The 22,942-nt window shown below is 34.3% G+C and overlaps 1 protein-coding gene across 1 annotated transcript; it reads right to left on the reverse strand.

Moving 5' to 3' along the window:
• Positions 1-7,406: 7,406 nt before the first annotated feature.
• LOC134278016 (uncharacterized) lies at positions 7,407-22,417 on the reverse strand. Its single transcript, XM_062760321.1, has 12 exons — positions 22,337-22,417; positions 21,720-21,778; positions 21,304-21,449; positions 20,726-20,890; positions 18,172-19,221; positions 17,558-17,689; positions 16,998-17,139; positions 16,519-16,601; positions 15,744-15,901; positions 13,557-13,750; positions 10,975-11,112; positions 7,407-8,741 (listed from the first exon to the last, which is right to left on the reverse strand). The coding sequence occupies exons 1-12, from the start codon at positions 22,415-22,417 to the stop codon at positions 7,694-7,696; spliced, it is 3,396 nt and encodes a 1,131-aa protein (XP_062616305.1). The 3' UTR covers positions 7,407-7,693.
• Between the last annotated feature and the right edge of the window lie 525 nt (positions 22,418-22,942).

Raw genomic sequence — 22,942 nt, forward strand, 5'->3', positions numbered from 1 at the left:
CCCTTGTCCATGTTGTCATCTCAGAAATAGTATATTCTGTAATGTTACGCCATGGACATAAATAATCTGAATTGAAAATTTACCCCAACCCCATTTAGTATCAAATAACATCCCCTACATGGGTATATTTTTATATCTTCTTTATTCATAACTTTCGTGAGTTCTTAAAAAAAATTGGCTAGGCGTTCTGACTTATATAAATTACACATGAAAGTATTTACTGCGAATAACTTGTCTTTTGATTTATGATTGATTTTTGATTTTAGTAGAGTCGGCAATATTTCAGCGATATTTCGGCGATTCATGAAAAATGGAAGATAACAACACAAGTATTTAAACTATATAGTCTATTAAAACAATATATACCTAGAGCACAGCCAATATGGATCTCAAAGACAATAGAAGTGTCCAGATGCCATGGAGGAGAGCGCATCCCCTGTCGACCGAGCACACCTGCCATGGACTCCTTGTCTTAATCGGACAATCAGGAAAAATTGTAGACAAAATGTCAGTCAGCATTCGACTTAATAAAAAATTGTATTTGCTGACATATATAAAGCTTGCGAAATGATGGCTTTAAATTGACACTGTTTATATCCTTGTTTCGTCAACTTGTTTGTCAAAAGCTTGTCGTGTTTTAGAAATCGTTCGAATGTAGAACGTGCCCTTGTGTATACGTAGCGACTCAACTGCATGGGAGACGTAAACAATGTAATGTTGCTATATAAGCAATGGTAGCTCACGATAGAAAAGTGATCGCTTTCATCGTAAATATTTTGTTGTAAGGTTACTATATCAGACTCTGTGATATCTTTTGTTACAGAAGTGCACTGAGAAATATGGAGTTGACATATGAATAGTCTGAGGTGTGTGTAAATATGACTGCTAGTGTGTTGAGTAAAATTGTCTTGGAGTGAAATGTGTTGTAAAATGTTCCTTAAGTCATGTTGTGCAATTGAGCACTGGCCTGACATGTTTTAACGTGATGGCATGTTGAGTGTAGTTATGACGACAACCTGTGACAAAATACCCTGTTGCGTTTTTGCTAACATCTGTTTTCTCCATACTTTGTTCTCTTTCAATGTCTATTCATAGTATTCAAAATATTCATATGTGCAGTACATCTGTCTAGTCAGGCAACATAGGGGTAATTCTGGGGAAATATTGCATGATATCTCCTAGAGTCAACGCCTTCGTAAAATGAAAAATATATATATTTTTATTAACACCCTTTATTAGCTCACCTGAGCCGAAGGCTCAAGTGAGTTTTTCTGATCAAAATTTGTCCGTCGTCTGTCGTTGTTGTCGTTGTCGTCGTCGTTGTTGTCGTTGTTGTCGTTGTCGTAAACTTTTCACATTTTCATCTTCTTCTCAAGAACCACTGGGCCGATTTCAACCAAACTTGCTACAAAGTATCCTTGGGTAAAGGGTATTCAAATTTGTTCAAACGAAGGGCCACGCCCTTTTCCAAGGGGAGATAATTATGAATTGGAGAAAAATTAATGGCATTTTTAAAAAATCTTCTTCTCAAGAACCACTGGGCCAGGAAAGATGAAACTCATGTGGAATCATCCTCAGGTAGTGTAGATTCAAGTTTGTTCAAATCATGACCCCCGGGGGTAGGGTGGGGCCAAAATGGCCGACCCAAGTTTTACATAAGAATATATAGGAAAAATCTTAAAAAATCTTCTTCTCATAAACCACTGGACCAGAAAAGATGAAACTCATGTGGAATCATCCACAGGTAGTGTAGATTCAAGTTTGTTCAAATCATGACCCCCGGGGCTAGGGTGGGGCCAAAATGGCCGACCCAAGTTTTACATAGGAATATATAAAGGAAAAATCTTTAAAAATCTTCTTCTCATAAACCACTGGACCAGAAAAGATGAAACTCATGTGGAATCATCCACAGGTAGTGTAGATTCAAGTTTGTTCAAATCATGACCCCCGGGGCTAGGGTGGGGCCAAAATGGCCGACCCAAGTTTTACATAGGGATATATATATAAGAAAAATCTTGAAAAATCTTCTTCTCAAGAACCACTGGGCCAGGAAAGATGAAACTCATGTGGAATCATCCTCAGGTAGTGTAGATTCAAGTTTGTTCAAATCATGACCTCCAGGGCTAGGGTGGGGCCAAAATGGCCGACCCATGTTTTACATAGGAATATATAGGGATACCTTTTAAAATCTTCTTCTCAAAAACCACTGGACCACAAAAGATGAAACTCATGTGGAATCATCCACAGGTAGTGTAGATTCAAATTTGATCAAATCATGACCCCCAGGGCTAGGGTGGGGCCAAAATGGCCGACCCAAGTTTTACATAGGAATATATTGGAAAAATTTTTTAAAATCTTCTTCTCAAAAACCACTGGGCCAGGAAAGATGAAACTCATGTGGAATCATCCTCGATAGTGTAGATTCAAGTTTGTTCAAATCATGACCCCCGGGGCTAGGATGGGGCCAAAATGGCCGACCCAAGTTTTACATAGGAATATATATAGGAAAAATCTTTAAAAATCTTCTCAAGAACCACTGGGCCAGGAAAGATGAAACTCATGTGGAATTATCCTCAGGTGGTGTAGATTCAAATTTGATCAAATCATGACCCCCGGGACTAGGGTGGGGCCACAATGGCCAACCCAAGTTTTACATTGGCATAATAGGGATACCTTTTAAAATCTTCTTTTCAAGTACTTCAAAGTCATGATTAGTGATATTTATATGGAATCATCCTCAGGTAGTGTAGATTCTAGTTTGTTCAAATCATGATCCCCTGGGTGGGTGTGGGGGGGGGGTAAAAAAAAGCCCCCACCCCCACCCCTCAGTAAACTTTCAGTTTGACTTTGTGCTTTTTCCTAGCCAATGTGCTCAGGTGAGCGCTATGTGGCCCCTGGGCCTCTTGTTTATATTTGTACATATTTTCTCTTCAGTAATTGACATCCTCATATGATAAACGTTTGTGATTTACATTTCTTTTTTTTCAACTTATAATACATTCATCCTGTTTATCACATCTTCCTGACAAAAATGCATCTCTTTTGTTGCATGCTTAATGGTTGTTGATAAATATGGCACCTGTTTAAGTTATTGTTAACTAAATCATCTGTCAGACATATTCAAATTATCACGGATTTGATGGTGTCAAAGCCATAGGGTTTAGTGCCCTATCTATTTCGTTTCAAAGGGAGCATTTGAGGCACTAATTCGAAAAACATGTACATATGTATTATTTTTTCGGGGGTGGAGGCAAGCATCGCATGCAAATCTGCACAGGATGTGAGTTTCAATAATAATTATGAAGCTTCTTTAACTTTTTTTTTTTACTTGATCACTCGATTATAATTTATATTTAAATGGAAGCATCTTAAACATAGGAGAGTCTGTTTTAGGGTCACAAAGTTGGGCGTTGATCATGGCGTCGCGGGTCTAATCCGACTGTGGAATGTTGAAACCGGTGTTGTAGAGCTAGAGTAGGATTTTCCCCCGAGGGGAAATATCACACCAGAGCCAAATTTGCCTCTCTTTCTTTCTCAGAGTAGGACTTCCCCCTCGTTATAGAGTCAATACAAACCACAACCGCAATATTTTTGTGAAATATTTTTGTGAAAAAAAAAGATAAACGACAAACTGATTTTTAAAAGGTAAATGAGTGTTTGTTTTTTTTTTTTTTTACTTTTGTTGTAAGGCAAATCATGGAATCTCAACCAAAATATTTAGCTTTCAAATGAAATGTAAATATTCTCAAAATATAATGAAACAAACAAAAATAGATGTCCAGATTGGTATATATTTTTGAACCTATTATGGTTGTAAATGATTACAATAATAAACTTTCTTAAATATTAAAAAAAATTGTAAACTTACTTTGGTGTTCAGTTTTCCACCTTTCTGTAACCATACTTATTAATCTATACAATTTTTTGTCATATCAAATCTCCTTAAATCCCATTTTTGTGAAACTTTTAATGAAAAATTTAACTTTCATTTTACTTATTAAAATAGGACTTAAATTGTAATTTTCAAGGTTTGTTTGTATCATCTGTCCTTAAATTATATTTCATTGCGGGGAAAATTTACTCTGGGGGAAATCACACTCTATAACTACTATACAGAGTAGGATTTCCCCCGGAAAATTGACTCTGGTGTGGAATTTCTGTAGGGGAAATCCTACTCTAGAGCCAGTTTTTCTGGAGGGGAAATCCTACTCTAGATCCAGTTTTTCGGGGGGGGGGGGGGGGAACTAGAGCAGTTTTCCGGGGGAAAGCCTACTCTACAAGACCGGTCCTTCGGATGAGACCTTATAAACCGAGGTTCCGTGTCGCTGTATATACAGAGCTTGCAAAATGATACTTTGAATGATACTGCTTATATCCTTATTTCATATCAACTTGTTTGTCAAAAGCTTGCCTTGTTGAAATTGATTGAATGCATAACGTGTCCTTGCGTATACATGTACGTAGCAACTCAACTGCATGGGAGACAAACAATGTAATATTGATGCATAAGCATTGGACAGCTCCCGATAGAAAAGTGATCACTTTCATTTGTTCAACGAAGTTTTGTTGTAAGATTACTATTAACCTCTTTTCATAGTAAAATACAGATATATGTATCAGACTCTTTGGTATATTTTGTTACACAAGTACACTGAGAAATATAAGTGTAAAGTTTTGTATTACGTCACGATCGTTTTCGTCAGATGCATCCAGCGTAAACAATTCACGTGATTAGTCAACTCATATTATCAACATTGACACGGAAATAGTCTGTTGCACGAGCAACCAATCGGGGATAGGAAGAAAGTTCCAGTCGTAAAGCTTGCGGTTAAGAGGCGTTTACAATTTACCTTGAGCGCAGCTGTCAACTAGATCGTGACGTAACGTAAAACTTTACACTTAACTGCAAACTATAATATCGAATTGACATATGAATGGAAGGTACGTGTTAATATGACTGATAGAGTAAAATTGTCTTTGGGTGAATTTTTTTGCAAAATGTTCCTTTAGCTTTACGACATGTCTTTAAGAGCACTGGCATGATATTTGTTTTAACGCGACGATTTTTTGAGTGTTGGCATGGCAACAACCTGTGACAAAATGCCTTGTTGTGACTTTGCTAACAAACTGTTCTCCTCATAATTTGTTCTCTTTCCACGTCTATTCATAGCATTCGAAATATTCATATGTGCAGTACATCTGTCAAGCAAGACAATATACCATAGGGGTAATTTTGGGGGAATTTGCATTATACGTGTATCTCCATGAGTAAATGATTATGCCTTCATAAAATGAATGATCATTTATTTATTAACACCTCTTAATCATATTTGTGCATCTTTCCTCTTCAGTAATTGACATGATCATATGATGAACGTGTTTTACTTATTATAAATTCATCCTGTTTATCATTTCCTGGCAAAAATGTATTTCTTTTGTTGCTTAACGGTTGCTGATAAATATTGCACGTGTTTGACTGTTAACTTAATTGTTATAGATTTATGTATATTCTAACAAAACGGAGGTGGAGGAATTAAAAGTAACTTATTCCGAGACACAGGTGCTCATCGATCTGTCAGACGCATGTTTATTTGAGTAATAACGGACCTAATGGTGTCAAAGCCATACAGTTTAGTGCCCTTTATTTCTTTGAAAGGGGGTATTTGAGGCATTAATTCGAAGCATTTATTCTTTTAATAATGGGCGTATCAGACACAAAATTAGTTAGAATGGGACTTCTGAAGTTAAGTATAAAGCCTCACGGGTACCAATTGTCAAGACAGGACTTTAAGTTACAACAAGTAAAATTGATACAAAGCATCAAATCGGCCGCAAATAGAATTTACACTTTATAAAGTACTTTAACAATTTTAGAAGCATCTATACTTAAAAAGCAAAAGATATTCAAAGGTGAAAATAATAATAGTGATCATATTTATTTCAGACTGTCTTCAAAGCAAAATAAATAGTTTAAAAAAAATAAATAGAAATTTTAGTGCATTTGCTCATCAAATGGATTCATCGACACACTGGCGATTTCCCTTTTTTGACGCAAAAACGCAAATTACAGCTCGTGTCAGCGATTTTTTTTTTTGAACATTTCTACATTTCCTCTGTTCATACATTAGATAAAAACAACAATGTTTATAATCAAAAAGCAATAACGGCATTTTATCTTCAACTAAAGTATAGAAAATATCGTAATTTTTTGTCTTTTAATATATAGGGCGATTAGGCGCATTTAAGCTCACCTGAGCCGAAGGTTCAAGTGAGCTTTCCTGATCAAAATTTGTCCGTTGTCTGTCGTTGTTGTCGTCTTAAACTTTTCACATTTTCATCTTCTTCTCAAGAACCACTGGGCCATTTTCCACCAAACTTGCCACAAAGTATCCTTAAGTGAAGGGAATTCAACTTTGTTCAAATGAAGGGCCAAGCCCTCTTCCAAGGGGAGATAATTATGAATTAGTGAAAAATTAATGGCATATTTTAAAAATCTTCTTAAGAACCACTGGGCCAGGAAAGATGAAACTCATGGAAGCATCCTCAGGTAATGTAGATTCAAATTTGATAAAATCATGACCCCCGAGGATAGGGTGGGCCAAAATGGCTTTCTATAGGAATATATAGGGAAAATCTTTTTAAAATCTTCTCAAGATCAGCAAAGCCATGATTGATATTAATATGGAAACATCCTCAGTTAGAGTTAATTCAAGTTTGTTCATATCATGACCTCTGGGGATAGGGTGGGGCCATAATGGGCAATCAAAGCTTTACATTAAATATATAGAAAAACTCTTAGGTTAGTGAGGGATCACAAGGGGAGATCAAGTAATATGTTGAAAACCCTTCTTTTTAAGTATGGGAAAGTTATATGTGTATGCTTTATTGATATACTAGTAGTGACATTCTCAAGTAATAGAAAATTCAAATCCCCCCCACCCAAGTAAACTTTTCAATACTGAGCTGATTTGTGTTTTTTAATTAGCCCATATGCTCAGGTGAGCGATGTGGCTCATGGGCCTCTTGTTAATGCGTTTGTCTTTTTTCATTCTAACAATATACACTTTAAAACGTAGCAATTAGTTGTGACGTGGCGACACTCCTTATGTTGAATGTTTTAACGTCTGTAAAATTAATTCAAATAAACACTATTAAATGAAATTTTCTAATTTGATTAGATTTATTTTCATGCATCTTTTGGTACATTATATTTAATAATATGATACCAAATATAACAGATATGGACACAGTGACATTACTTTTGGATCGACCCTTGTAGATGTCTTTCTTTGGATTGAAACCAATTGTATAAATGCAGCTATTTTGGAGTCAATAGGATCACAAAAATGTGACATGCATGACAATCATTTGTTTAAAAGAACCTTAGTGAAAAAAATATATCAAAATTTGTCGTGTTGCTCTTTAATTGCACAAAAACTAAAGACAGTTTTAGAAACCCAGTGATAACAATGTGACAATACCACAGAACCTATACCAGTACGAATAAATCAGAAGTATTATATAAATATGAAATGAGATTTTAAAAATTCTTGCTGCCTTTGACATTCAACAAATTATAAAAATAAATAATTACATTTAATAAATAAATAAATAAGTTTATAATACTGATAGAGAAAATTTTCTTTTTAAGATAAAGCAAAATGTTACTAAACACAAAGTATATGAGATGACCTTAAGACAGCATGCTTTTAGTTTTTTGCAGTGTCAGTTGCAGTTTCAAGATGTTGGCATCTAAACTGGCAATACCCTTCTTGAATGCCCTCTCATCAATAGAAGTGGATGAGGGAGATCTCCCGGAAACACTAGAAAAGTTATCATCATCAATAGCACTAATGGAATTGTCCAGAGCTGTTCCCCTATATAACTGATCTTGGGGTGAAAGCAGGGACTTCTGGGTAATGGAATGTTGTGTCAAGGACGTCTGCTGTGAGGTTGGCTTTTGAGGAGAAGAGAAATGTGGACCATCACTCCTTGAAAACAGAGAATTTTCTGGCTGACTTAAAGATCTACGGTGGGGTTTTTCTGTAGAGAGAATAGAAGGCTTTGACATTTCACTTGTTTCAAAGGTATCAAAGTTTCTCAAAGTATTTCTTTGGTGGTTTTGGAGCTTTGCACTGGAAGGATGATACTTTTTGAAATAGTCAGTAACACTGTATCTGGATTCAGCAACACTGAACTTTGATTGCGTATCCATGTCTGACCTTGTTTCTTCATGGGAATTGTACTTTCTACCATTGTAACTACTTTTAGGGAATGTCTCGTCCTCTTCAAATCGAAGTTTCTGGCTTTTTGCCATGAATACATTATCACTTCTGTTATGTTTCTTTTGTATTCCTGTTATATAACTTCCATCTCTTTCATGAAAATCAGAGTATTTTGTCATTCGAGGGCCAGTCTTTTCTATAAGTCTTCCATCTCCTGACAAACTTCTGTGCCTCTGTGATGGAGATTTCCTTCTTGTGTTTTTATGAGAATCAAAAGTCTGATATTCCACTTCAGTATCTGACATACTGCTTTTATAGTCAACTGGTGCCCCATCCACCATATTGTCACCTGGTTCCCTGTCCTTTTCATATTTCTTGGTGATGGTCCTGGATGGTTGCTGTAATCTATTGTGTGTTGCCAGTGACTCAGCTGTCAGAGTAGATGTCCGTAAATGTGGTTTATAAACATTGGAAGTAGAGTGAACTCCAGGATCTGAGAGCACACTACGCTCCATTCTAAAATTAAAAAAAAAAAAATCAACATAATATTTACTACAAGTCTTCCATTATATTACCAGGACAGTAGACAAGTCTTTAATACCAGGGATATGTCTCTCATTGCAATTCTCAAGTGCTTTTGTATTGCCTGCAGGGAAATGACATTTAGGGACTGCTTAAATAAGTGTATGTCTGTCTGTCTGTACTACCCTAAGTATTGAGAACTGTAAGATAAATAGATTTGATATTGGTTGATATTGTGTTCTTTTATCCACTTGACACTATAATGGCTTTTGTAAAATACCAGGGTTACATGTACTGACTCTTAAACTTGACCTGTGATCTACTTTTCTAAATAGTTTATTGTGCTGATAGACATTATATTTTTGACCTATAAGATGTTAATCTGCGGCATTTAGTGTGTGTCCTGTTTGTCATGACATTATGAAAAATACCATCATAACCATCCATTTAATCCTTCATAAAAATACATGTACTTAATTTGACTTTTTGAGAGGCAGCATTAAATCATGTTTTCAAAATATCAACAGTTTCAGAAGACAAAAGGTAAATGCCAAAATACAAACATGTATATTGTATAAATATAAGATCCTTAAAAAACAATGCAAACAACAAAATGATAAAATTGTTTTTTAAGATTTTAAAAAATATTTGCTCTAATGTCATTTTCCTTTCAAATAATAAACCCTGCCCTATCAAATGACACTTGAAATTCTCCACACACAAAAGAAGAGATTTGCATTATCACCTCATCTGGAAAAACCACTTAATAAATAAGGGTTTTCCCCTCTGTGGTAAATGTAAGCAATAAGGGGAATGGCTATTAAATCTGCACAATTCTACTTGAAAAATGTCAAAGCTACTACATACTTTATAAACATAGCTGACTGTAGTCAGGAAACATAATACCTGTCTAGGCAATTCAAAAATATCAGAACTTTACATTAAAATGTTATTCTGTTTGTTGAACTTTGTAGGTGACTATTCTACTCCAGCAAGCTAGAGGTTCATGGCAAGATACTTTTGACCGGGTCCGGGCGGCATATAAGGAGCATAGGGACGTTAACAAAGGCCCTTACTTGTAGGAGTAGTGACTATTCCTATTCTTGCAGTACTTTTAAGACATAAGGTTAAACTTTAATTTATTCAAGTTGATACTTTGACAAAACAGTGGTGGTATATATTGTATAACTATGAAGTAAAAACAACTTTGTTTTTCTGTTTATTTTTGAAGACCTTTGTTTTGGTTTTAATTGTTAAAACTAACAGTTGGTTAGTGTTTTCTTTACTACACTTTGTCACACTTGCTAAAATCAACAAGTCAATTATTAAAATTCCCCAAAAAGTCAAGATTTGAATAAAAGAGCTTTTAGACAAAATGATAAGAAAGGAAGGTTAATGATTCAAAGTTTTTTTTTTGAAAAAATTTTTTTTGCATATCTTTCTCTCTCTCTCTCTCTCTATTAATGACAAAAGAAATTTTCTTTTCAAGACATTTGTGACTTAACTTCTAATTAATCATATTCATATTTTAATCCATTAATTTTTTTCCTATTTCAAACTTTTTCGAAGTTTTCAAGGATACATTTGCATGACAAATTAAGGGAAACAAATTTTTATCACAGACAGACAAGGCAAGATATCTGGTTTCCGTATATCTTCAAACAGGTATGAAATAAGGGCCTATTTACAGCATCTATACTACATAATTTTAGAATACATTTACCAATGACTGTCCAAAACATCAATTATTACATAAGAATTTAAATGTTAAAATTTCATACTCTCTCTCTCTCTCTTTGGTAAACAGGAATTTTCATTTTCTTTGACATTTTCAAAATTAATGATCTATTAATTTTTTGCATTTCAAAATGAATTTTGAGTTTTCAAGGATACATTAGTATGACAAATGAAGTGCATTAGAATTTTTATCATAGACAGAGAAGGCACGTGTGTGTGTGTTATATCTTCAAACTGTTTGAAATTAGGGCTAGCTATTTACAGTATCATATATATCTACAGATTTTAGAAATACATTTATAATGACTGTTGAAAACATCAATAATGAAAAGACCTAAAACTGAAAATTTCTTAACTGTTCCCTTAATATTGTGAGGGTGAGGGTGTGTGTGTGTTCGTGAGTTATGCATTTAGAAAATGAATTTTGATTTTAATGAATCTTAGTTTAGTTCATACAATGAAGTGCATTAGAAGCAGAAAGGATTCCTACCCAGCTGTGTGTTTTCCTCCCAGTATGTGGAGAAGCCTCTGCAGACTGAAGCTGTTGTTGGATATAAATGAGGTCTCTCCTCCAGTCCTACTGCTCTCAAGTTCCTCTAACACCTGTCCAACAGCAGACTTCAGGGCTCTGAAATAAAATTAACTCAGAAGTTACAGGTAATATAAAGGTAAAGATAAGCTATCCAATGAGTAAAATGATGGAGGAGGGCTATGGAAGGGCTCAGAGCTAAACAATGATGCATGGCAAGCAATTCTAATCTATTACAGTAATTTTCATTCTCAAGAAATGTGGTAACTTTTCAAATCCAATTTAATCACAATAATACCTTTTAAATCTGTTCATTAACTACCGGTACTTTATAGTCACATGCATTGAAATGTGCTCTCCCCTCAGTGCACGTGGTTCAAGGAACTCCTTAATTTACAGTCACATTTCATTATATTGAATTTCAGTTTGTCAAATACTATGAATATGTTATCATTGTAAAGAAAAATGGTCAAAATGTATGAGCTTCTCCCATTATGAGAGAAAGAGAACATTTTATTGCTCATTAAAATAATGATCATTTTGAGTAATGCATTTGAAAAATGAACTTTGATGTGACCATTGAATAATGAATCATAGTTCAGACAATGAATCATACTGAAGTGATAAAATTTTTCATTTGAATGGAACGATTGGTACTTTATTTCAATGCTATATTTACATCCACTGAATATTTTTTCCTAATATTTCTTATGAATACCATTCCCATTAATCAGTGCATGAATAACAATGAGCAAGCCACGTGTGTAGTTTTCTTGAACAATGGCTGTTCCATCAGTTCTACATACAATGACATACATGTATTCTTAAAAACAATAGTTAACAAATTTACTTTTACTTAGAATGATTTTTAACACAGATGTAAATATAAACAATAAAATACTTTCTTTGGTTGTTAGTACTGAAATTAACATCGTGGCAATTGCAGAAAAAAATTATATAACCCTATAAGATGGTTACATGTATGTACCAGCATTTATTTTTGCAATAGCTGCGACATTTATTCCCCTACTAACAACCAAAGAAAGCATTTTATTATTTAAATGAACTCCTAAAAAGTTAATGCAGTATCGAACATATTTTCTATTCAATAAGTTCAAGTGAGGAAAATATTTGCAAATGTAAATATATTTAACTCATCCATTGGGTTTGGTGAATACTGCACCTTTCTCCAGTAGCTACAGCCTACATGTAAACAGCCATGTTGATCAAATTAAAAGTCAGTCATCTTATATTTTTTGAAAGTGTCCTCATTTTGTGCGAATAATAAAGGTTGGGCAATGTTAACTGTTAATTTTTAGGACCGTTTCTGATGAAAAACAATGAAAAATTATTTGTTGTAATGCTTAAGTGTTAACTAATCAAACAGTAAACAAGAAAAAAACACTTTGGAGTTCCATATTTACAGTTTGTTGGTCCTCACACAAGCTGGGATTGCAATAAGGTTCATGTACCTTAATGTATGCCTACAGAAAAATGCATCTAATTGAAGTAGACATAATCTTATACTTTTTGAAAGTGTCTTCTTTTTGTGTGGATAAAAAAAAGGTTTGGCAATATTACCTGTTTATTTTTATGACCTTTTGTGATGAAAATAAAGAAAATTTATTCATTGTAATACTGAAGTGTAAACTGATCAAACAGTAATCAAAATATAACCTTGGGATTCCATTTTTACAACTGTTGGGTATCATACAATTGTTGGGAGTGCAATAAGTTTCATGTACCTTAAAGTATGCCTATAGAAAAATATGTCCAATTGAAGTAGACATAATCTTATACATTCAAGTATTTTTTGAAAGTGTCTCACTTTGTGTGAATGAAAAAGGTTGGGCAATGTTAACTGTTTATTTTTATTTTGTAGAAAAACAATGAAAATTTATTCATTGTATTGCTTAAGTGTTAACTAATCGAACAGTAAACAAGAAAAAAAACCTTCGGATTCCATATATATTAACAGTTTGGTCCTCGTACAAGCTGGGAATGCAATAAGGTTCATGTACCTTAATGTATGCCTACAGAAAAATACAATCGAAGTAGACATAACTCACATGCAAATTGCCTTGCCAAAAACTGTGAAAAATAACACCTTCTTGCATTGCATAAAATGTTATTGTGAGCTTGTAAGAGGATTGTAATAAGGAAATCAAATCACATACTGTGACCTTGAAGTCCTTCAGAAAGAAACCCATTCCTCTTTTTATCATTATAAGTTGTCCTTTTTAAGGAGTATCAGAAGAGATATTAAGACACCTTTCATTTAAGGTGCTAATTTAAAACTTCCTTCATACTGTATAATAGGAATTATTATAGGCCATCTAATTGTGGCAATATAAGCAATATGAGGTATCATGTTGTGTTGCTTCAAAAACAAATATTTTATTATAGGAAAATAGAGAGAGAGAGAGAGCTATCACAATAATTGCTAAAAAATTAGCTGCAAAATTTTAAGGAAAAATTTGCTCACTATGCAAGTTACTAAACTATCCCCTTACACAGTATACTTAAATATATTCAACACTTACTCCATCGTGTCTTTTTGCTGTTTCATCTCGTCGTCTCTTTGCTGTAGCGTGACTTGCAGTATGTGATTTTCCCTCTCTAGGGCCTCGTACTGTATACGGGCCCCCTTGATCTGTCGGTTCAGTCTGTCTAAGTCACTCCTGAACTGGTGAGCTTCACTCAAACATTCCTGTCTGATCTTCAGCTCTTCAGTCTCCTAAAATCAATTGATGTATACAGAATATGGTACATGTACATAAATTGGTGTATTCAAAATTTAGCGGATTCAAGGGGTATAGAGATTTTCGCGTAATCATGAATTCGCGCTACACTTGTTCATGCCTTGTTTTTTCTAAATAAATAATTTCTTATTCATCATGAATTAGCGTATTCTTGTCTGGGCCAAACCTGCTAAAATGTGAAGCCCACCTTTTTTAGTACACATTCACAGTATTTAGCCTTGATTTTAAAGTGGGATTGCTCACCTGAGTAACAATGGCCCTGCTGTTTTTAAAGCAGATTTTTTTGTCCTAAATATTATGATTTAAGCTTTGAATGCTGACTTTGGTCCCATCCTACCCCCTTTCTTCTAGAGAGGGTCATGATTTGAATAAAATGAAATCTATGATCATGAATATGAATATAACTATAAATCATGGCTTTGGCTTTCTTGAAAATCATTTCTTAGGACATTTTCCTACATAATCCTGAACAACACTTTCATAGCTTGTTGTGGACCCACCCTTCCCTGTGAACAAATTGGAACTTACACTATGAATGAAGCTTTTGCATTTGTTTTACTAATTATCTTCCCTTGAAAAAGCATGTGATCATTGACTTTGAACAAACTTAAATTCCCTTTTGCTTTGTGGCAAGTTTAAATGACATTGACCAAGTAATTGTGTGAGCTAAAATTGACTGAACAAAAAAAATCATCAGGATGAAATCTTTAAAACAGTAAAAGAAAACAAAATCTGTGCCTATTAAGTATTCAAAGCTGAACATCTACCAGATTTTGCTCTAACCAGAAGTCTCTGTCGAGACTGAAGCTCTACTGGTTTGTACTTATAACAAAGGATGAGTAAAAAGGAGCCATTGCCATCAGACCAAAACTTTAGAAGGAGTAGCGTTTTAAAGGAATTTCACAGACATTTCTATTTTTAGTAACAATGGCAACACCGTTCATCGAAATCAAAAAAACTGATGCACTAATTTATGTATCTTTGTGTAGTCTACTTGTGTGCCAAGGTATATTGTAACCAGACCAAAATTGTAGGAGGAGTAGCATTTTAAAGGAATTTCACAGAAAATTCTATTTTTAGTAACCACCACAACACCGTTCATCGAAATCAAAAACCAATGCACTATTTCATGTATCTTAGTGTAGTCTACTTGTGTGCCAAGTAATATTGAAATCAGACCAAAAATGAAGAAGGAGTAGCGTTTTAAAGGAATTTCACAGAAAATTCTATTTTTAGTAACCACAGCAACATCGTTCATTGAAATCAAAAACCGATGCACTTTTTCATGTATCTTAGTGTAGTCTACTTGTGTGCCAAGCAATATTGAAATCAGACCAAAAATGAAGAAGGAGTAGCGTTTTAAAGGAATTTCACAGAAAATTCTATTTTTAGTAACCACGGCAACATCGTTCATCGAAATCAAAAACCGATGCACTATTTCATGTATCTTAGTGTAGTCTACTTGAGTGCCAAGTAATATTGAAATCAGACCAAAAATGTAGAAGGAGTAGCTTTTTAAAGGAATTTCACATAAAATTCTATTTTTAGTAACCAAGGCAGCATCGTTCATCGAAATCAAAAACCGATGCACTATTTTATGTATGTTAGTGTAGTCTATTTGTGTGCCAAGTTATATTGAAATCAGATCAAAACTGTAGGAGGAGTAGCGTTTTAAAGGAATTTCACAGAAAATTCTATTTTTAGTAACCATGGCAACACCGTTTATTGAAATCAAAAATCGATGCACTATTCTATGTATCTTAGTGTAGTCTACTTGAGTGCCAAGTTATATTGAAATCAGACCAAAACTGTAGGAGGAGTAGCGTTTTGAAAAATTGTTTACAGACAGAGGGACAGACAGACGGACGGACGCCGGACGCATTACTATCGCATAAGCTCTTCTGGTGTCTGATCAGTAGAGCTAAAAACATACAAACTCAGGTCATATAACTGACGTCTGTGACCCACCTTTTCACTGACTGAAGCAATGAATCTACTTCTTTCTACTTTCATTTTCTGCAGTTGTGTGTGCATGTCCTTCATTTCTGTTGCTAGTTTCACTTTCATTTCTTTCTCTGCCACCAGTTCTCTTTGTAAAGCTGTTATTTTGCCTTGTAATTGAGAGTCTGAAAAAAAACAATCAAAATTGAACACAAACATATTTACATTCAATAAATGATGTCATGTTTTTTAGGTAAGATGTCATTGAATAATTTATTTTTGATCTGATCTGACTTCAGTCAAACCTCAGCAAATCTGCACCACACTCACATTGTTATTTCAACATTGATGTAAACCATTGGTCTAAAACTTTTTCAAATGTACTTTGCACTCCTATTATTTCAAGTTTGATTCCAAACATGGTTCAAAAACCTAATAAAAATTGTACCATACTCCAAATATTTCTAGTTTGTTCCAGATATTGGTTATTAACTTTTTTATACGTCATCAACCTCCCTTGGTGGTCTGAGACAGAGTTGTTATTAATGTATGTCTAAAAATATCTGACATTATGGTTTATTACATTCTTATCCAAAAGAATATTTTAATGCAAATTTGTATATTACATGGAGATATTGTATATTTTTAAATTGAAATTTTGTCTTCTTTATGTCCATGATGTTGTAATAGAGCTAAAATTATGTGTTCATAAACAGTCAAATTTTGTACACAAACTTACTTGTGTTTACATTACCAGGGTATATTTTTTCATTTTTTGAAGGGGTAGGGGTATCATACACACCTTCTGTCTTCTTTGGCTCCATTTTATGATCTGTTAGCTGAGTAACTCCTCCTTTTGCTTGCTTGCTCATTAAACGAAGTCGTCTGAAAGATATTCATTATCACCATAGTAACCTGCACTCCAGTCATTTCAACAAGATATACATTTCTGTTGTTTTCTCAATAGTCTTTTTTTTCCATTATACATGTAGTACAAGGCAGAAAATGAAGAAATTCAATGTCAATCTTTGATATCTCAAATGCAGACTAATTACTCTGAGGTACGAAATATTCTCTTCTTATTCAACCAAGATCAGAATGGGAGAGGATCGTACATTCTAACCATGGTTTGCATTGATGATAGTACCAAAGATATGTCAAAATAAGTTGGAAGTAGAAATGTAATTTTAACTTTTTAAATATCTCAAACTCTAGGGTATCTCTTAGTTTTAGTTTAGCCACATTAAGTTCAAGATAGAAAGGTTTGACTGCAATACAAACCTTCTGAGCTGTGCATTTTCACTGCGTAGCGGCTGTATAGCCAGGTCTATTTCTGCCTGTAGACTGAATGTACTCTTCAGTTGAGGAATTGTTTCTAGTGTATCCTCCACTTCTTTAACAAGCCTCTTGATTTCTTTGTCCTCTGAAAAAATAGCTATCACATGTATATACAGTAAAACCCTGTTCTATTTCACAGCAGGGATCTTAACAATAAATATTTATAGAAACAGTTTTACAATTGATACAAAACTTAAAACCTACACATTTACAGTAGATATGCCACAAAAGGTTAATTAACCACTCTCAGAAATACATATAATGAAATATGCATATTTAGAAAGCATCCTGTGGGGTCTAATTAGTAATCTCTCTTAATAATAAAGGAATCTATGAAGCAAATAGTGCATTTATCACCCTATTTTTATTCTCTCTCTCTCTCTCTCTCTCTCTCTCTCTCTCTCTCTCTCTCTCTCTCTCTCTCTCTCTCTCTCTCTCTCTCTCTCTCTCTTTGTACTGTTCTTAGTAGGTACTTTCAAATAACTGATAGTGTGAAGACTTACTGTTGATTTTTCCACATTCTTTGAGCTCCTTTAGACAGTATTTCAGTTTCTTCATGCCTGCTTTAGCCTTCACACCACTCCAGGGATTCGGGGCATCACTCTTTACAGAGGAGGTCACAGATTGTGAGGCATCTGTAAGAAATTTTTATTTTTGCATATCCTGTTGGCAAGTTGCATACACATACATGAATGTATTACATATAAATGATTTGTATGAAGTATATTCACCCAAAGAACAAATTTAACAGATACCAGGTAACATCTTTTTACATGTAAGAATTTTAACTGCATGTCTAATAAAATTTATCTTTTCATAAACATAGGTAAATTTTACCCCTGTACACAGAAAAATCATACCAGAAAATGCCCTACAAATACAATACCAAAGTGCATTACAACTATACAAAATTTTAAAAATATATGTATAGTAATTTCAATGACACATTGTATATCAGACAGCAAGTCTTCCTGTGGAACACTGTTCACAACTACACAAGTTCAAGTGTTTGTTAGTTGTATTAATACATGTACAAAAGTACACATCAATTTATATGATTCTTAATTTTTTTCAAAATTATCATTATTAAATAAAGTGTATGTTAAAAGTTTCATACCTTGATTGGATGATAACTTTTCTGCTTCTTGCTGGGTTTGCACAGAGGAATCAACAGAAAAATGAGAGTTAGCTGGTACCCCTACAGAAATAAACTGGTTGCCTGCTCCTGATTGTTGAGTTAAGCTGCCATCATCTGTTTGTGTTTGGTGACTAGTTTTACTGCTTTTGGACAAATTCCTCACAAAATTGTCTGGAATTTGAAAATGAACACTCTTGGAACTGGAAGAGCTGGAGGAATTTTTGGGTGTACCCTGCTGGTTACTCTTTGGTGAACCTGAACTAGTTAATGTCCGTGGTGTATCCACAGACTGGTTGACTGACCCTGTTATGGTAGACAAAGTGTCATGGAGATTCACATCTCTCTCAGTCTGTCCTCCAGATAAATTTAGGCCAGGAACAGTGAACGGAGGTGTGTCTCTTTCTGGTATAACTGCCTGCGTGAGTAAATAACTCCCCTCAAACTGATACTGTTTCTGGTCCTCTGGCACTGGGGAAGGATAAGACATTTGCCCACTGGCATAATGCTCAAATAATCTTCCTCCAAGAGGAACATCTGGAATTTCAGTGGAATGAAATGTTGGATCTTTTGAGAACTGAGGTCCTACTTGTGATTGTTGAGGGGCCTGGGGCCTCAGCTGAAAGAGGCCATTTTGCTGTGTGTAAAGTGGAACAGCAGATTGCTGCATGGGAATCACAGCACCACCTGCTGGCTTCGGCAAGCTGACATAACCAGACCTGCTGGTTTCTGGGGTGGTCAGATTATCTGATTGGCTATCAGTATTCCCTACATTGAATGTTTGACCACTTGGCAGAGTTTCTTTGATTGGAAACTGTTGAAGACTTTCCAGATCACTGTCAGATCCTGCAGTGATTGGCACAAACCCCTCACTGTTAGTTTGTAGGACCGGTACATCCTGATTATGTGGGGTGTAATATGTTGGTGGTTTTTCACTTGCTATAGATGCAGGAGTCTTCAATGGAACGAAGTAAGCAGTACCCTCTGTTCTCCATTGGTTTAAGGAATGTCCCTGATTTGTGGTATAAGACTCTGAAATGATAATTATGTGACAGAACTTTTAACCCAGTACAATCAGTGTGAATCCAAAATCCTTCAAATTATTTTTACTCAATTTAGAGCAGCATTACTAAGCTACACATCTTTTTTTAAAATTTATTAATTTGTCAATCAATATGATAAATACGTCAATACATTAAATTAATAAATATTTTACCCACGACAATAATTCATGTAAATATTGGCCCTTATTTGAATGAAAAATAGTATTTCAGTTGAATGAGTGTAACTTTCTAATTTTTTCATCAGTAATAATACAATTGATTTGAAAATGAAAACTAGAACTGTCCAATCGGGACAAAATACCCGCCGCTGGGTTTTTCAGAAGTAAGTTTTTGCATAATAAAGATATGTATCAAACACGAATTACAAAATTTTTCTTCCAGTGACCTGAACTTCCCCAAATGACCTTGGGTCAAGGTCATGACACACCCTTGGGTCATAGGCAATCTTTGAGTGAAATAAGAACCTACCAAGTTTATCAATAAGAAAATTATGGACCAGACATGAATTATGAAATTTTTCTTCCAGTGACCTAGAACTTCCCCACATGACCTTGGGTCAAGGTCATGACACACTCTTGGGTCATGGGCAATCTTTTTGTGAAATGACAACCTACCAAGTTTATCCTTAAGAAAGATATGGACCGGACATGAATTATTAAATTTTTCTACCAGTGACCTTGAACTTCTCCAAATGACCTTGGGTCAAGGTCATGACACACCCTTGGGTCATAGGCAATCTTTATGTGAAATGAAAACCTACCAAGTTTATCAATAAGAAAGATATAGACCGGACACGAATTATGAAATTTTTCTTCCAGTGACCTTGAACTTCCCGAAATGACCTTGGGTCAAGGTCATGACACACCCTTGGGTCATGGGCAATCTTTGTGTGAAATGAGAACCTGCCAAGTTTATCCATAAAAGATATGTGTCAAACATGAATTCTGAAATTTTTCTCCCAGTGACCTTGAACTTCCCCAAATGACCTTGGGTCAAGGTCATGACACACCCTTGGGTCATGGGCAATCTTTGTGTGAAATGAGAACCTACCAAGTTTATCCATAAGAAAGATATGGACCGGACACGAATTATGAAATTTTTCTTCCAGTGACCTTGAACTTCCCCAAATGACCTTGGGTCAAGGTCATGACACACCCTTAGGTTATGAGCAATCTTAGTGTGGAGTAGTAGATTCTAATGTCCCTCTGTAAGAAAGATATGGACCGGACACGATTGCACAGACAGACGGACAGACGGACAGACAGTCAGACGGACAAGGTGATTCCTATATACCCCCCAAACTTCGTTTGCGGGGGGTATAAAAAAAAATAATAAACAGATAAACTTTACATTTGTTTTTTTATTTATATTTTCCACATCATGTACAAATTTTCAAGCCCAAGCCTCTGTATCTAAAAGTAATTTTTGAGCCCTGAACTAAGCATAGAAATAATTTCATGTCTAGACCTTACCCCTGGTGGCTGATACTTGTTGAGATGCCAGTACTGTCTTCCACAGTGGGGAGGTGGTGTCCCTCTCTGGAATCAGCTGTTGGTCCACGTCCACATACAGGCGGTCTGGGTCCGGTGTGGAGGAGGACAGGCGTGTATTAAACCGTGTCTGGGGGCCCACCTCCTCTACAAAGAGAAGATCTGGTTAGTGTACTCTATTTAGCGTGTATGATATTTGATGGAAATTGATTTTTAAGAAGTCAGTGTAGATTTGGTTTAGCACATTTCTAAATTTTTTTATTTATGCTTATTTGTGCAAGAGATTTAGGGTTATACTTGAATTGGGAGAAGTTTCTTTCTGCCAAAAGCCCTAAAATGAATACATAGCATAACGTGATTTGTTTACAGTCTCTTCAAAGGAAGCTACATTGAAACTTTTAAATTAAAATAAAATTTACATGGACTTGGGCAAAAATGGTTACTATTTTTAATGTGTAGGGATTGGCACATGTGGCAATCCATAGGTATTTGATATGTCAGACTTTTATAGAACATGAAACCATCTTAGTAATTGTACAAAGAAAGATAACTCTTGATACCTGTTTTCTTTTTCTCTTTCAGCTGATTAAAAAGCCTGACACAAGTTTCCTGGGTGGATGATTCCTCAGACAAGCTGGAGTACAGAGTATAGCCTGGTTCTACATGTGGAGCTGGCTTGGTTCTCTTTGGTACTCTGGCTGCTTGCCTATTGCAAAATTAAGAACATTTTAAAATATTTTTTTTCAAAAAAAATTATTACCTGTTAATTTCATTTTAATGTTTTAAATTTAACTTTTCTCCATACATTATTCATGACAACTCCCAAATGGGTTAACTTTCATAAAACATGCTCTTACAATTTCATAAAAAAAGAACTTAATATTTTGTTACAGTTGAAAATCAAAAAAAGATAATATACTAATAAGGAGTTTTCTTTGGAAATATGAATATAAAAATGTACAAGAATAAAAAATACTTTTTTCCAGGCACTGCTTTAATTTTTGACTTCACTCCAACTGTTTTTGCTTTTCCAATCTACAAATAAGATTTTTAATCAATCATCATAAATTCATATGAACATGGAGAAATTGAAACCTAAAACATGTATTTATTTTGATACATTTGTGAAAGATAAGATGGTGTCCCATGAAATTCCAACTAGAACCTAATATTTTTACATGTTCTTTTGCCTATAGATATTAGTAAAAATACCATCTCCACTTATTTTCAATGTTTTGTTTTTTTATCTTAGAGTGGTGAGTTTTGTTTTCCTCACTATAGTATAGACTGTATAGTGTCAAATTTCAACTTTTTGTAAATATACACAGACTAATATGCTATTTCAAAGATATACTTCAATTTAACAATTGAAAGATGATTAAAATTCATTCAGATATTTAGAATTATACAAAATTTTCCATACAAACAAAATGTGCACCTTGATGTTGTCACAGGGTCTTCAGACAATCTTCTTAGCAAAATCAGGTATTTAGTAAAACATTATACTATATACCTGATTTTGTTAAGGTTGTCTCAATACCTTGTGGGTGGTAATAACTTTTTAATGTTTATTAAAATGAAATGTATAATTACTTTTCCTGCTTTTTCATTATTTTTGCCCTGTCCAGGGACAGCTGTTTTCTTCGCTGTAACCCTTGGCTGCTTCTTCTCCATGTTCTGTATTGAAGAGAAATAAACTCTTAAAACATTATCAAATAAAATCATCAACTATTTTTACTGATGATTTAAAGTCCATATACATGCATGATTTATATAGTGAATATTTTACCAGTGACCTATATATTAATTATACTATAACTAGTATATAGGTCACTGATATTACTTGATGTATTTCAATATTTTTACAAAGCTTATATAGCATTTATCAAGGTATAATAATTGATCAAGGTATTTTATGTAATGAAAATTCAAAAAAATTCTTTAAAAATTAAATTAAGGATTTTTCTAAACTAGTTTTTGTCAGTGTGTTCGTGTAAAAAACACATTTTTAGGAAAAAGAAAGCATAAAATAACATCTCCTCACACGACAAGTTTTTATACTGATTTGTTTGTGTTTGAGTATTTTACATGCATGGGTGAATTTACTGACAACAACTCAGAACTCGACTTTCAATAATTAATTTTTAAATGAATTTTCAAATAAACATTGCAAGGTACATAAACATCATTGATAAAACT

Source organism: Saccostrea cucullata, unplaced genomic scaffold (assembly GCF_032062105.1).
Source record: "Saccostrea cucullata isolate Sc308-1 unplaced genomic scaffold, CSIRO_AGI_Scuc_v1 ctg653, whole genome shotgun sequence".
In the NCBI taxonomy this organism is placed as follows: domain Eukaryota; kingdom Metazoa; phylum Mollusca; class Bivalvia; order Ostreida; family Ostreidae; genus Saccostrea; species Saccostrea cuccullata.